Source organism: Pipra filicauda, unplaced genomic scaffold, assembly GCF_003945595.2.
Source record: "Pipra filicauda isolate LSUMZ 115617 unplaced genomic scaffold, ASM394559v2 scaffold221_size1283894_pilon, whole genome shotgun sequence".
NCBI lineage: Eukaryota > Metazoa > Chordata > Aves > Passeriformes > Pipridae > Pipra > Pipra filicauda.
The window spans coordinates 389,765-404,195 of NW_024104334.1; the positions used below are offsets into that span (position 1 = coordinate 389,765).

At 49.0% G+C, this 14,431-nt stretch overlaps 1 protein-coding gene across 2 annotated transcripts in view; it reads right to left on the minus strand.

Annotated features, from left to right (window-relative positions):
- The window catches only part of VASH2 (vasohibin 2), a 38,184-nt gene extending 25,798 nt beyond the window's left edge, over nt 1–12,386 (minus strand). Inside the window, exons 1-3 of one of the 2 annotated variants that reach the window (XM_027723752.2) lie at nt 11,853–12,386; nt 6,667–6,755; nt 4,416–4,472 (exon numbers count right to left, since the gene is read on the minus strand). In XM_027723752.2, the coding sequence (XP_027579553.1) occupies nt 4,416–4,472; nt 6,667–6,755; nt 11,853–12,161 (455 nt within the window). In that variant the 5' untranslated portion in view covers nt 12,162–12,386. Of the gene's footprint in view, nt 1–4,415; nt 4,473–6,666; nt 6,756–11,585; nt 11,680–11,852 lie in introns of those variants that run through there. The other variant, XM_027723753.2, reaches the window with a different exon arrangement.
- Nucleotides 12,387–14,431: the final 2,045 nt, after the last annotated feature.

Here is a 14,431-nt window from a genome sequence, read left to right on the forward strand (position 1 = left end):
TAGAGGTTAGAAAAATCTTCAAACCTTTTAGTATGCCCAAAACAGGAGGATGTCAGAGCTGGCACCCGTCACACTGGACTCCCTTCAGAGATGACCATGCTTAGGAGAGGCTGCCTATTACCTTCACCAGAAAGACTACCATAGACTTCAATAACATTTTTAATTAGTGAGATCCTCCAGCACATTTTGCACAAAATTCTCCTTTCCCAGACCCCTGTGCTTGCATGAGGTGCACAAAATCTCCCTCTCCCAAGCTTTTCTAGAACTCCTGGCAGTTTTATTCATGACAATGAAGCCAAGAAAGAAGTGAAAGGGACCAACAGGATTAAAAGGAGAAAAAACAGCAGAGCAGATACTGATCTCATGAATCTTCTCAAAACCAGTCTGCTTCAACAGCAAAAGCATTTCTACCACATGCTGCACATAGCACTGTATCTGTAACATTCCCCCTTTGTGTGAGAGAGAAGCAGATGTTCAAATGCCTTCTGCAGTCTATTGTCTGGAAATGGTATGAGCCTATTTTTCTCTGCAGCCCCATCAGGTTTCCTTAATAACATAGTGTGTTGAAACAGTATAATTTCCTTTCCCCCTTCCCTGTTATTTGGTTGCACCGTTCCCACGTGACTGCTCCTCTCACAGTCTTTTATTGCAATTGATTACCCATTATATCAGCAGTCACTGAATGTCTCTCCATCCTCACACAGCAGCTTCAGGGTTGCAATTCCTCAAAGACTCCAGAACCTACTCAAACATCAGTTTTTGCTTCAGTTGTAGGTCCCACTGATCAGCTGGCACTTAACTGGAGGGAACAGTACAATACCACACTTCCCCAGATACTCTGTGCAGGACAAAGGTATTTGTTTCTCATTGTGGCTCATACCTGCATCTCAGAACAGAAGCTTCCAGAGGGCTTATCACTCTTTGTAAAGCCAGTAATAACAGCTTGTTGACATTGCATACACAATTACAGAAGTTACTAGATATCCAGAAATACATTTTTTTCCTGAAGTTCTTAAGTGATCTAAGCTTGGAAATTTTTAAAATAATGACTATTTCAATTAAAATTGGCTTTTTTTATCAGACCAATTAATTGTACCAACAGGAAGCTGTAATATAGGTTTGACCAGCATAATCCTGTGTGGGAAAAGGAAAACCAGCCCTATTGATGCCTGAAACACTCATATCATATGCACACACACATTCCATGGATCATGAGAGCTGAACTCCATGGAGTGCCCTTTACCTTTACATCACGAAGCCTATGAAGGTCACTGTCCCGGGTCAGGATACCTGTACAGTCTTATCAGCAAAGCACTCCTATGGTGGATGTAGCTACACCTGTAATTCTGGATTTTGTACAAATACAGCAAACTCGGGCAAGGTTAGACACAGACACATTTTCAGTCACAGTCTGCCAGTACAACAAGAATACCACACAAAGTTTACAGGTTCACAGCTCTACCACCCTGACTCACACAACTATGCCAACAGAAATCTAACATTTCCGAAAGTGTTATCTGTAGTCAAGACAAATCCATGGAGTGTCTGGCAGTCTAGAAGTTAAGCTGACAATAAGAGTGACTTTTTCTTAAAGAGATTTTAAATACTGAATTATAGCAAGACTGTGTCCGTTAATGAGTTCCTATAGATAATTTATGCTTGTCTTTCTACATGCAGCCACACATTTTTATTTTCTCATACATCACACTGATGCTGGCACTAAATCTCTGTAATATCTAGTTATCCCTCCATAATAGAAAAATTCATTAATATGCCCCAGCTGCTTTAGGACACTTTCACATGAATTTATGAATATTCAATTTCCATCTAGTACTCAAGCTTCTTTGTGTCCAGCCACTGCTCTCTTGAAGAAAGGCTGCCAAAGATCTCGTAATACTTCCATTAGCTTTGAGCCCTCGCATTATGAAATAAGCAATACATTTCGTATCAATAAAGCTCTGGGAACAGTCTCATTTTTCAAGAGCCAGTGGCAATTGGCATCTTGTCCAACCGACTTGCAAATGCAAACTTTGTCTTGCAGCAAAGTGAGGCCTCTCACACCACAGAAACTTGCTCAGAGCAGCGCTTGTTGCCTCAGTGCAAGGTGCCTGTTGTCACCACGCTGGAAGCGGATTTCTTGCAAAGTGGAACACGCCCCCCAGAAAAAAAACTTGCATGTGTAGGTTATTTTTGAGCTTTGATGAAAACTGACCTGCACACCAGATGAAGGAAAGGAAAGCTTTCAGGCACAACTCAACATTACAGGGCAATCAATGCATTATTCACACTGAATCACAGAATGGCTGGGGTTGGAAGGGACCTCTGGAGATCATCTGTCCAACGCTCCTGCTAGAGTAGGTTTATCTAGAGTAGGTTGCACAGGATCATGTCCAGGTAGGTTTTGAGTATCTCCAAAGAAGAAGACTCCACAACCTCTCTGGGCAGCCTGTTCCAGTGCTCTGTCACCCTCAAAGTAAAGAAGTTTTTCCTCATATTCAGATGGAACTTCCTGTGTTCCAGTTTGTGCCCATTGTCCCTTGTCCTGTCACTGGGCACCACTGAAAATAGTCTGGCCCTATCCTCCTTGACACCCGCCCAGGTAAATTTAAAAAGATCAGTTAGTTCTCCTTTTCATTTCAGTATATTTGCATTCAGTATGCTACATTTACTTCTCACAAAAGCTAATTGTATCTTCGTGCTATCTATTCAGAAAAAAAATCTCAGCTAATCAAAGTTTGGGTCTTCAGAGTATTATGTGTGTTTAGGACACATGACCCTTTAAGCTCACTTCTTCTTGTATTTGTTTGACCACAGTAAATGCTAGTATGTGAGTACACAATTATCTGTTTACTTGAAATCTAAACCTAGTTTCATAAAAATGACAGGAACTTAAGATAGTCTTTTATGTGTTCCCCTTCTCAAATTTGGAGAAACCAAGACAGGGCAAGCATTTGAGCCATACTGCAGTACAACAGGATGTGGGCAGCACTCCCACCTACACGATCAAGGAGCAAAGCAGCACAGGTCTTAGGACTCTTCACTGTGCAAGTCCAGCATACACCAGGTTCAGACTATTGTGCCTGGAGATCTGGCAGCAGCTGCCCTGAGGAGTTGGACCATTTCCAGGGGTACTCTCCTTAACTCCATAGAAGTCCTGCAACCCCATTTCAAGTCACTCACAGAAGTCCTAATAGCAACAAAACCAGGAGACAAGTCAGACACAAGTCCCCAGACAACACAGTAAGGCAGATAATTACAGGAAATGGAGAGGATCCAAAGCCAGGGGTAGGTCTCCAGCTGTGAGCACTATATTGGTTCCCTTCCAGGAAAAAGTACCCATCCTCATAAGCCAGGCTTTCATCCAGCCCAGGAAGATGACAGCCTTTTAAGTGGTAAGTGCTGAACACAATTCATTTTCATCTTCCACTTCCGTGAAAAAAAGTAATGGGACAAATTTAAAAATGAGCGAGCAGCTTGAAAACTGGTTTAAGCTTCTGTAAACCTATCTATCATTCAAGGCACAAGATTTGTTTTAAACTAGTTCCACCAGAGCAGTGAACATTAAAAAAAGGAAGTGGGAAAAGATTGCTGTCAGTAAGATGAAAACCTGAAGCACAAAGCTGGGGTGGGAACCGGAATTTACAGTGATGGACCATTAGATTAATGACAGAGAGCTGAGGAGAACTAGAGACAGGCTAGTCTACAGAAGTAATTATATTCTGCTTATCTAAATTTCACCCTAAAATAAAAGCATAATGTTGTCAACATCACTTCCTGCCCTAACCTGCTAATTTATTGGGTTCTATTAAAGAATCATCCTAAGTCTGATGCAGTTCTTACATGCAAGGGACCCCAGTTCTCTGTTGGCAGGCTCCCTGGGCACATGTTCGTACTTGCATTGCACAACCCATCACCACTCAGCACAGGAGTCCACCACATGGAAGGAAGAGCAAGATGAGAGGCAATGGGAGAACACAGATGCAACTTAATACAGTCTACTGTGAGCCTCCAGAGGAAAGGACTGTGCCCAAGACGTCAAAATTCCTACAGCATTTTTCAAATCTGATCTCTTCCAACCATCAGCAAAGGGCATTACAGCACAACCAGAATATCAGGACTTACATAGTTTTCATAAAAGCAGCCCAGCCCTCCCAACCCAACACCAACAAGCACAAAGTTAGAGTTTTCCCACCCCGTGCATGCAGTTTTGGCCTGCAACTATGCAGCTCCCACACAGCTGCCAAGCAAGGCCAGCCCTTCCACTCAGCAACATACACAGTTTTGGCCCTGCCAGAGGAGCCATGGCACAGAGGAGACAGCCCTCCCGTGCCATGGTGCCACAGATGCTTAAATGCCAGGGGATCAACTGGCAGGATGTGGGACAAGGGCACTAGACCAATTCTAGAGACACTTACCCACTTAGAGGTCTGCTTTTTCTGATCTCGAAGAACTGTGTTCCTGTGTGATTATATCTGAATTTTCTCTGTTAAAGGAAAGTAACTTGAACAGTCAAACAATAAGATGACAATGCTCTAAAGGTGAATTTCAGTTCTCACTTCCTGCTGAAACATAGAACAAGCAGTAAAAGCCATTGACTCTCAGAGATGGAACCCTGGCAAGTGAAATAAAGCAAACTTTTTACTTGTCTTCTTGTATGATCTATTAACCACCATCCAGTGCAGAGTCAAGCAAAAAGGCTGTCTGTCTAAAATGATACTCAAATTTGGCATTTGAGGGTTATTAAGTCACTTATCTCCCAGGTCTCACTCACTATTGGGTTACAAGTTTGGCCACATAGCTCACATATGATCTGTAAACCAAAACCATGGCAAGTGCATCCATTTACACTTAGGAAATAGAAATCATTCTCTAAAAAACCACAATGCACTTGAAATTAAAATAACCAGCTACATGCAACTCAAGCTCATTAGTTAACACTATGAGGATAGGAGAAAAGTTCATCACAAATGATGCCTGCAGACAGTCAACCAAATCTCAGCACCACTTGCCTAGAAGCACAAGCTACCATGCAGCAGCATCACCAAAAGCAGCCTCTTCCTTGCTCCTCAAGCACAGCTGTTCAAGCAGCAATGTAGTAAATCAGATCAAGATACCAATCTGTTCAAAAACAAAACAAAAAATCCAACAAAATTAGAAAAAGAAGAAACTAAAAAACCCCAAGACTATTCACTTACATTTTCTAGGTTATCTTTCCAGCTAAATCTCTTTCCTAACCTATTTCATAACATGGCCATTAGAATATTCATGCCAGTAAAATTATAGTGGCAATACAAGAGCAGAAAGAGTTTACCCCATGGAGGCAAAGGGTGCCTTGCAAGGCATAAATAGCACAGCTGCTGGCTGCATAACCATGGTCTAAATAAAAACTCCAGCTTGCACCAGGATGCTCTGAACTGACTTCAATTAGAGTTCAGAGTTCTCCAGAAACAAGGGTTTTTTTCCCCTCCCGCCTTCAAAACCTAATTCATGAGGCCCTTTCAGGGTGCTCTGAACAAAGCATACATCCTCTTTCAGCCCTCAAAGGAAGCCCAGACACTAACCCCCAGCCCACTTTGAAGCTTTTCTGAACACAGATCCAAACTTTGTCCCCTGAGGCCTGCTCCTGCTACATAGCAGAGTGCAGGATTTCAAAACCACTGCAGAGTGAGGTAGGGAAAAGTACAATTTTTTGAGTTCTATGCGACATGGTATCCTCTTTGGCACAACTCCAGCAAGCAACAAGCCTCTTGTCCTGCCCAAGTGGCTGACATACAGAAGAGAAACGCACCACCCCCCTGCAGAGCAGGAAGGCCCCAGCCTCCCTCCCCACCGCAGCTGCGGCTCCAAGCCCTGCTGCTGCCTTGATCCCAACCACTGCTCCTCAGCAGGCTAACCACGCCTGCTATTTTTGGATGCTCTTTCAGCTGCCACCCATATCCCTTCTTAATCCTTACCAGGACTTTACACTCATTCCTCATCCCCACAGCTTCCCCACACACACAAAAAGGGAGAGTTCAGAATAAAAGGAAACCAGAAGAGCAGCATCTGGGCCAGCAACCTTCTTTGATATTATCAGTCAGCAAGGGAAACAGTCAGGAATTAGGCATGGGGCAGTGACAGGGAAGCTAGATAGATGTGTCCATCCCTGATGAACACACCAGGCAAGTTCCTGTGTCAAAGGCAAGCCTGCCCACCTTGGGGTCAGAACAGCTGCTTATGCCCCTCACCCCAATGACAAGCACTTCCTGCAAGTTGAGCACACGGGCAGTCCTCAGTGAGCCCACAGGGGCTTCCAAGGCAGAGGGAGAAAGGGTTTGCCACAACACCGTCTCCATTGCTTTATGACAAGATGCCATATTATTTCTCCAGACATCATGATCCAATCATAATATCTGCATAAATCAACTTCAAAATAAGCACTTCTACTCCCACCAACGCCACTTCAGTTAAATTTTTCAGTATCATTTAAAGCTAATTACATCTCCCAGAGGATTGCTATGACAAGCTCAGCGCTGCTGGTGCTATCACAAATCCTTGGAGGCGTCCTTTTACCCCCAAATGATCCCAAGCCCTCATAACCAGCTAATGCTTCAGTTAAGCTCCTGTTAACTCATGCCAGGCACAAGTCAGCCTTCTCTCCAGGAACCACACACTCGAGAAGGATACTGCAGCATCTTCATGTAGGTCTGTATTGCCTGAAGCCATTCTGGGATTGACATGGAGAGCTTGTAGTTTGGCACAGGTGGCACTGAGGGCTGGACACAAAAAAAAAAAAAAAAAAAAAAAAAAAAAAAAAAAAAAAAAAGAGATAAAGAGGTTAGATAGTTACCACTCCCCGCAGAGCGGATAAGTGATTTACTCGGGCAGCGGTATGTGCTTAGTGCAACGCAACGCAGCAGCACAGATGGCTTAAACCCCACGTGAACTCAAGCATCAGGCAAAGTCATCCTGCTGACAATGGGGGCTGCCTGTGCACCAAAGCCAGCCCCATCCCTGCCGGCACAGAGAGCCCAGCGCAGGCCCCCCCACGGCAGGCTGATCGTTAGAGCCACCAGCATCCCTGTGTGGGCAGGCAGTCCAGCACAGAAAGCCAATACTACCCATTTTTCCCCCTTAGCACAGGGCAGTTTGGATGAGCAGAGTCCCAGCACTGGCTCTGCTGTCCCCCCTTCCCCAAGAAGCCATTTCAAGTCTGATTTTTGGTTTCCTTTACCACAAGAGAAAAGGGGATAAGGATCCCAGGCTGCATAAATTCCCATCTGCCATGTGTCTGCAGCAGACTTGCTGGGCAGGGAATGCATGGTACCTAGAAGACCACCTGCGACCCAGATATTTAATGATATTAAGACACGTAAAGATATAGACTGGCAACATAATGGGATTTTTCCAAAATCTCATACGACATCTGCTTGTGCCTAAGCATTTTAAGAATCCAGGCCCTCAATCCATGTTTAATCCCCAAAGCTATGTGGCTCCTGAGCCTGCAGCCAGGCAGGAAAGGGGCACAGCCTTGTCCCAAGTCCCATTATTTTGGGGGTGACATTGCAAAACATGGGATCAGCAGATATTAAAGTGGGCAGCATGGCTAAAAAGAGATTAGTACAATTCTCAAAAACACAATGGAAGAAACAGTTTATTTGAATATTAATGCAGACCCAAATTCAGGAACCAGCAATTTGGGTAGCCGTGACACAAGATGCAAAGTAAAGCTTGCAGCGTCTGTGGTCCCACATCATTGCTACAATAGTTTGAAACACATAAAGTGACATATCATTGTCCTAAATACAGTTCAAGGCAGCAATCACAGGTAAGAAGAGCAAGTTCAGGTGATACAGGGTCATTTCCACCACACAGATTTTCCTCTCCACTTCCCATCTCCACTTATGAGGGAGGGACTGTGCCTTTGCTTTCAGGGAGTGAGCACCGGTAATACCAAGGTGACCAAAACCCAGCATTTACTACATGTAGCTAGTTACTACAGTCAAACAGTAAATACACTTATGAGAAAGGAAAAAAAACCGAAACACCAAACGAAAAAAAACCAGAGACTCCTACACTACTGGCACACAGAAAAGTACCGTAAGCAGCGAGCAGATGGCGAGGCCTCCAGCTCGCTCCCGCCATTCCAGCCCCACACGGGCCTGAGCACGCACATGGGCTTTCTCTCCTCACCAGTGGGAGTTACAAGCAAGACTCAATAGCACTTCTTAATCATGATTTCCATGCCCAAGCTCTTCATTAGAGGCATTTTTTTTTTTGGTTTCACAAGTTCCCTTCTCCCTCAGTCCCTTTCGTCTAGACAAATTATTCACCTGTCCCTCCTAGCATGAAGGCAGACCTGGACTCAACACACCAGATGAGGCTTGAGTTTCAGGAGCAGCAAGGAGCTGATTAAGGGAATTACAGCAGGGCTGTCGCACCTTCCCAGGGCTGGGCTGCTCCAGTATAAACACTCCTTTTCTTTGAAGATACAGAACCTCTTAGGTGCATGTTTTGCACTTACACAATACAAGACGACAATGGGAGCCCCAGTCAGTGAGAGGCCCAGCTGCTGCAGAGGCACAGACAGCATCCTTTTTCCAGCCCTCGCACAGCTGTGGGACCCAGGATGCCATAGGGATCACACCAGCATGAACAGATGTGGCCCTTCCTGTAACCCAGAGTGGCCACCCTTACCATAGGGATCAGGTTTGGACCTCCAGGCAAGGTGCTCCCCATCTCCAAGGTGGGTGATACATCATCCAAGGAGCATGATCATGTCAGACACCAAGGTATGATCTGGTAAAGAGAACCACGGTTTTCCCAATGGCTGACACATAACTTGATTGTTAAAGTTACCTCAGCAGGCCTGAGGTAACTCCTTGAGCCAGGAGTCCCAAGTCCCTCCAGATCTCAGGACACGACAGAGAAGCCATCAGTCTTCCCCCACACAGGATATCGCACTGCTCTCATCTCTCCAGTGCAACTGGGCAGTACACAAACTGTGCCACCAGCCAGGCCAGGCAGAGGACAGCCACCTGCCACTCCCACTCCTTCCATACAAAACACATTTCCCACCCCCCAATTCCTGCCCCAGTTGCAGGAGCACCAATACTGGGCACCCACCCAGCATGGAGCAGAAGCCAGGGCTGTAGGACACCACCACAAGCAAAGGAACGTGCAGCATTAGAATGCTGTTGAGGCTGCAGCTTTCCAGCTAACAGTGTGCATCTCAGTTCAGTGGCAAGGCGCTGGTGAAGATTTGTAGCAGGAGATCAGGGACGTCAAGAGGAACTGCAGACACAGCACTACAGACCATGAATTTGTGAAGCGAGTGAAACTGAGACGAGGCAGATGAAAAGCCTTGACCTTATATCAGTATTTCCAAGCAACAGCAGCTCCAGAGATCTAGAGACAGTAAAGGCACTGCAGCACAAGACCATGTGGCAGAGCCGACACCATCATCCTATGGCTGGAAATGCTGTAGTCTCAGTTCACCACAGACATCCTGTGTGAAACTGGTCTTGCCCAATTCTACTGTCTCATTTAATGACCATAAAGTAATTTTCTACAAGCTCACCCTGCAAGTACATTGTTAGCTAGCACGAATGAAGCTGACAGGCAAGAGCCCTCAAAGCTGGTTAGAGGTTTAATTCATTAAGATCTTCAAGTATCTCCATGATCACAGGACACGTAAAGCATTGCACAGTCCTTCCAAACCATAAGCCTGAACTCTTCCAAGAGCTCAAGCCAGCAGTCAGAGGTGGGACATCCCCGAGGTTCCAGAACTGGCCTCCTTGCAGACAAGCCAGCTTTTTGAGAGGATTCTGCCTCTTGAGAGAGATGCAGCTCTCCATCTCTGCAGTTTGTTTTTGTTCCTGTAAGGACAACCTCACCAATACGGTAAGAAGCTACTTAACCGCTCTGAGTGTATGATTGCTGAGACTAATACCAAGATGATTAGAGCAATCAAGTGGAGCTTCTTGATGAAAACTCTCCCCATCACTAGGGATTAAGAACAGATCAGATGCAGAAATGGAGCAGCTGCACACACCACTCACTCAGCCTGAACCAACTATGAATGCAAGCGGATTACAAATCATCTTCTCACAGACACAAGTTTCTCTTGTCACTCCCAATCAGCAGTACATGGTCTTTTGTAGGGTGGCACATATCCAGCAGCACAAGTCAATTAAAAAATCTGTACCACTATTTAAGGAACAAGTCTCCCCTCACATTTCTATTCTGAACCCGAAATTACCATCATCACTTTAGCAATCCACTATCACTTTGTGGCAAAACCCCATGCTCCTAACCTTCATTTGCTCACTTGAGCTGTGTTGGCCCTAAGAAGGACCAGGTGGTCCTCAAACTGCCCTCTGACCCCAGGGGTTCCAGGCGTAGCCAGCAAGAGCTACTTAGTCACAGGGGTCACCAAGTCCTCCTGTCCCTGAGGGAATTAATCACTGCAACAGGGAGTTTCCTTCCAGACAGTACTGGAGGAGTACAACTCTTAAATCACCCTCCACTGATCACCAACAACAAACGATTCTGCCAAGCAGATTTCAAAACATTTTTTGTCCAAATCGACTTCATGCACACATGCCACAGAGAGTCGGCCAGTGCTGGGAAGTAAGGGATGGAAGTTAAGTCTAGCGGTTGCTTTGCCATCCCTTAACACCAAACAGATCTGCAGGCTGTCTGTAAGACGGTCATGCTGCTGAAACAAGTTTTACCCTCTCCCTGACTCCTTCAGTTCTACCTCAAGCCCTTGTACAAGTACAAGATTAATCACACTAAGGAACCACAAACAAACTCAATACAACCAGACTATTCTTTAGCTGAATCTACTCGCCTATCCAAACAAAGGCTGGTTCCAGAACAAGGAGAGTAGAACAGAGAGAAAGAGATTGTCCCTTTTGCACTTACACTGAACTAAACACTGCAGAAGAGATAAAAGGCCTTTTCAGCCTGCATCTTATTTGACAAGCACCTTCTCAGAAAAGTCCTACTCAATACTCTTTCAACTTCTCTGTACACAAAATTTCCTTTCTACCCCACAGAGAAAAGGCATATACGTATATAAATATCACTGACAATCTGGACTGTGACAGCACCAGCCTGACCATCTCACCCTAGCATGCAGAGGGGTGCAAATCAACCCCGACTTCAGTGGTCAGCTCAGATTAATGCTGCTTGATGGGAGGAATGAATCAAGCTCAAAGTCTGCCAAAGCAGAGTGTGTAAAAGACACTGTGATCAGTAATGCGGCGCAGTGGTGAGAAGCCTTTGAACAACAGCAGATACCATTTCATTTCCTGGCTGGAGGAAAAAGACTTGGGTTAGGCAGAGCTGTTGGGAGCTTGTACTGAGGAACGTACAAGACAAAAGCGTTTGGAATCTTTCCACGTACTGGAAATGAAATGTCTGAGTTTTAAATTTCTTGTTACACTTCGGGTACAAGGCTGTGTTTTAGAAAATGCCTGTGTTTCAAAGAGCTGAGAAAAACGTGATTTAAACTGCACAAAGCACTTCGTTCAGTTCCTTTTAACTCTTGTTTTCTACTTTTTCCTCCCCAGGATAAAAAAGAGTCATTTTCTTCCTACTCGTTTCCCAAGATACGAACTCCAGCTCCTAAGCATCCCGCAGCCCGTTCCGGACGCTTTCGGAGCGCAGACGCTCCAGCTCTCTCCTGGCTGCCCCTCGCAGCCCCGAGAGCACGCTCTCGGCGGAGCTGTCACACCCTCCCAACCCGCCCTCGAGCCTCCCCGGCCCCTGGACGACCTCAGAGCTAGCAGCCGCGGGACCTCGAGGTTCGGGCTCTGTGACACCCTCCCGTTTCGCACGAGGGGGACGCGAGGGCTCCGCCTTACCCGAGCCAGGCGGGCGGCGCTCCGGATGGCCGCGGCTACGGCGCCGCCGTCGGGATGCACCCGCTCCACGTGCCCCCACATCCGCTCCCAGGTCTGCCCGTCCATGGGGAAGCCGCTCTTGTTCACCAGGAAGAGCGACCCGCCGTCTCGCTGCTGCTCCTGCTCCTCCTCCTCCGAGCCCCCGCCGCTGCCGCTCCCGCCGCCGCCCGCCGCCCGCGGCTGGGCGCTCCGCGACCGGCCCCCCTCCTTGCCGGCCGCCGCACGGCGGCTGCTCCCGCGGCCGCCGCCGCCGCCCGCCGCGCCCGTCATGGCCCCGCGGCCATGCCCGAGCCCGGGACCGCTGCCGGGAGGTGCCCCGCGGCCTCGCCGCCGCCCGGTCCCTCTTTATATAAATAAATATATATATATGTATGTATGTATGTATGTATGTATGTGTGTGTGTGTATATCAGGGCCGTGCGGGGCGGCCCCTGCTCAGCGGTGGCAGCGCGGGCGCCCCGTCCCGGCCCCGCTCCCCCCGGTACCGGCCCCGGCCGCGCTGGGGGCGCGCCCCGCGCCCCGCGCCATGCCGCGCGCGACCGCGCGACCGCCGCCCGCCGCGCGCCCCCATTGGCCGCCGACACAAAGAGGGGCGGGGCCAGCGGGGCGTGGCCGGCGGAGGGGGCCGGCGGGAGGCGCCCCCTGCCGGGCAGAGCGGGCCATAGGAGCCCGGCGGCGCGGCCAGGGCGGAATCGCCCGAGCCCAGCCGAGCCCGAGCCCAGCCGAACCCGAGCCCAGCCGAGCCCGAGCCCAGCCGAACCCGAGCCCAGCCGAGCCCGAGCCCAGCCGAACCCGAGCCCAGCCGAGCCCGAGCCCAGCCGAACCCGAGCCGCCGAGCCCAGCCCGAAGCCGAGCCCAGCCGAGCCCAGCCGAGCCCGAGCCCAGCCGAACCCGAGCCCAGCCGAGCCCAGCCGAGCCCGCCCGAGCCCAGCCGAGCCCGAGCCGAGCCCACCCGAGCCCAGCCGAGAGCCCAGCCGAGCCCAGCCGAGCCCGAGCCCAGCCGAGCCGAGCCAGCAGACCGAACCCAGCCGAGCCGAGCCAGAGCCCGGCCGAGCCCGATCACAACCGAGCTGAGCCTAGCCGAACACAGCAGAACCCAGCCGAGCCCATCGCAGCCCAGCCCGAGCCCAACCCAGTAGAGCCTGAGCTGAGCCCAGCCACGCCAAGCAGAGCCAAACCAAGCCAGGCCCGAGCCGAACCGTGCATCCCGGCCCACACTGCATGACGGGAGCCTGAGGATCAAACTCTTCATCAGAGAGAGCTGGGCTGTTCCATTCTTCCCAATAGAGCTGGACAATCCATTGCTAAGGACTGAGTGTTAAGGTGGTGGCAGTGAGATCCCAGCCTAAAGGCAAAGCGCTCCCGAGGGAGGCACCAGGGCTCTTGTGCCCGGCGGGCAAAGGAGCGCCCCAGGTCGGGTAGACAGCTCCCTGATGCTGCTGCCATCTCCAGCACTTGGTTGCTCCCTGATGGCTGCTCCCTGATGGCTATACCCTCCATGCTCAGAGGGTATTTTGCAGCTCTTTATATCAAGCACAAAAGTGTCGATGTAATGGAACTTCTGGAGCTAGAGATGACTTCCCCATCAGAAACAAACAGTCCCATCCCCTACCCATGCAACTCAAATACTGCTGCCACTCTGATCTCCTCAGTTCCCAGACATAAATAAATTTCTGCAGTGCCCTAATCGGCTTCCTGAAGGCTCTCAGTAGCCAGGAGTGTAGGCTGAGTTGCTAATCACTCTCCGCAGGAGTCAATGTCTCTGTGAGTCCTACCAGTAATCCTCCCTGCTGTACCCTGGCCCTGTCATATGCCAGAATCTCATCAGGAGGTTTAATGGAAGGGAGGCCCAAGAAAAGCTGTTCCATCAGCTAAAGCAAACTAAGAGCTCCAGCTTACATTGCTTGCCAAGTGTCAGCTTTCAGCCCAGGAGATTTTGGTCTAGGGAGCCCCTTGAGCTGAATGTGGGGGCTCTGTGTGCAAGTGGCAACACAACCTGGGGGACAGGAGGAAAGGTCAGAGTGGATTTAGAGCTACCGTGAAGCCTTCACCTTCTCCACTATGTCCTGCGTTTCCCTCATCATCAGGCAAACACTGCAACTGGAGGGCAAATATGCCCCCGTGATGGCCAGAGGCAATCCACACACACACCCCCCACTGGGTTTTGAAGCAGGATCCCAGGGGAAGCACAGTCTCTCCTCCTAGAGCACAGATGAAGCTGCACATCAGCAAGATGTGAGAGCACCAAGATGAGTTCCAGATGGGAGCTGATGAAGCACAGAGACCCAGAGAGGCTGCAGATGGCTGCAGACATGGAGGAGAGGGCTCTCGAGGAGCCAAGGGAGGCTCAGGAAAGGCAATGTAAGGAAAGGAATGCTGAGGAAGTCTGTAAGTTCACTGGAGCAGAGCCAGGGGAAAGCTTGAAAATCATTCAGACCTGGATCTTGGGACCAATGGGACTGTGCAGGCGGTGGCATCCATGTGTGAGCAGCCCAGGGGCACATTGCATGTGACAGAGCCTGGAGCACTGGGATTACACAG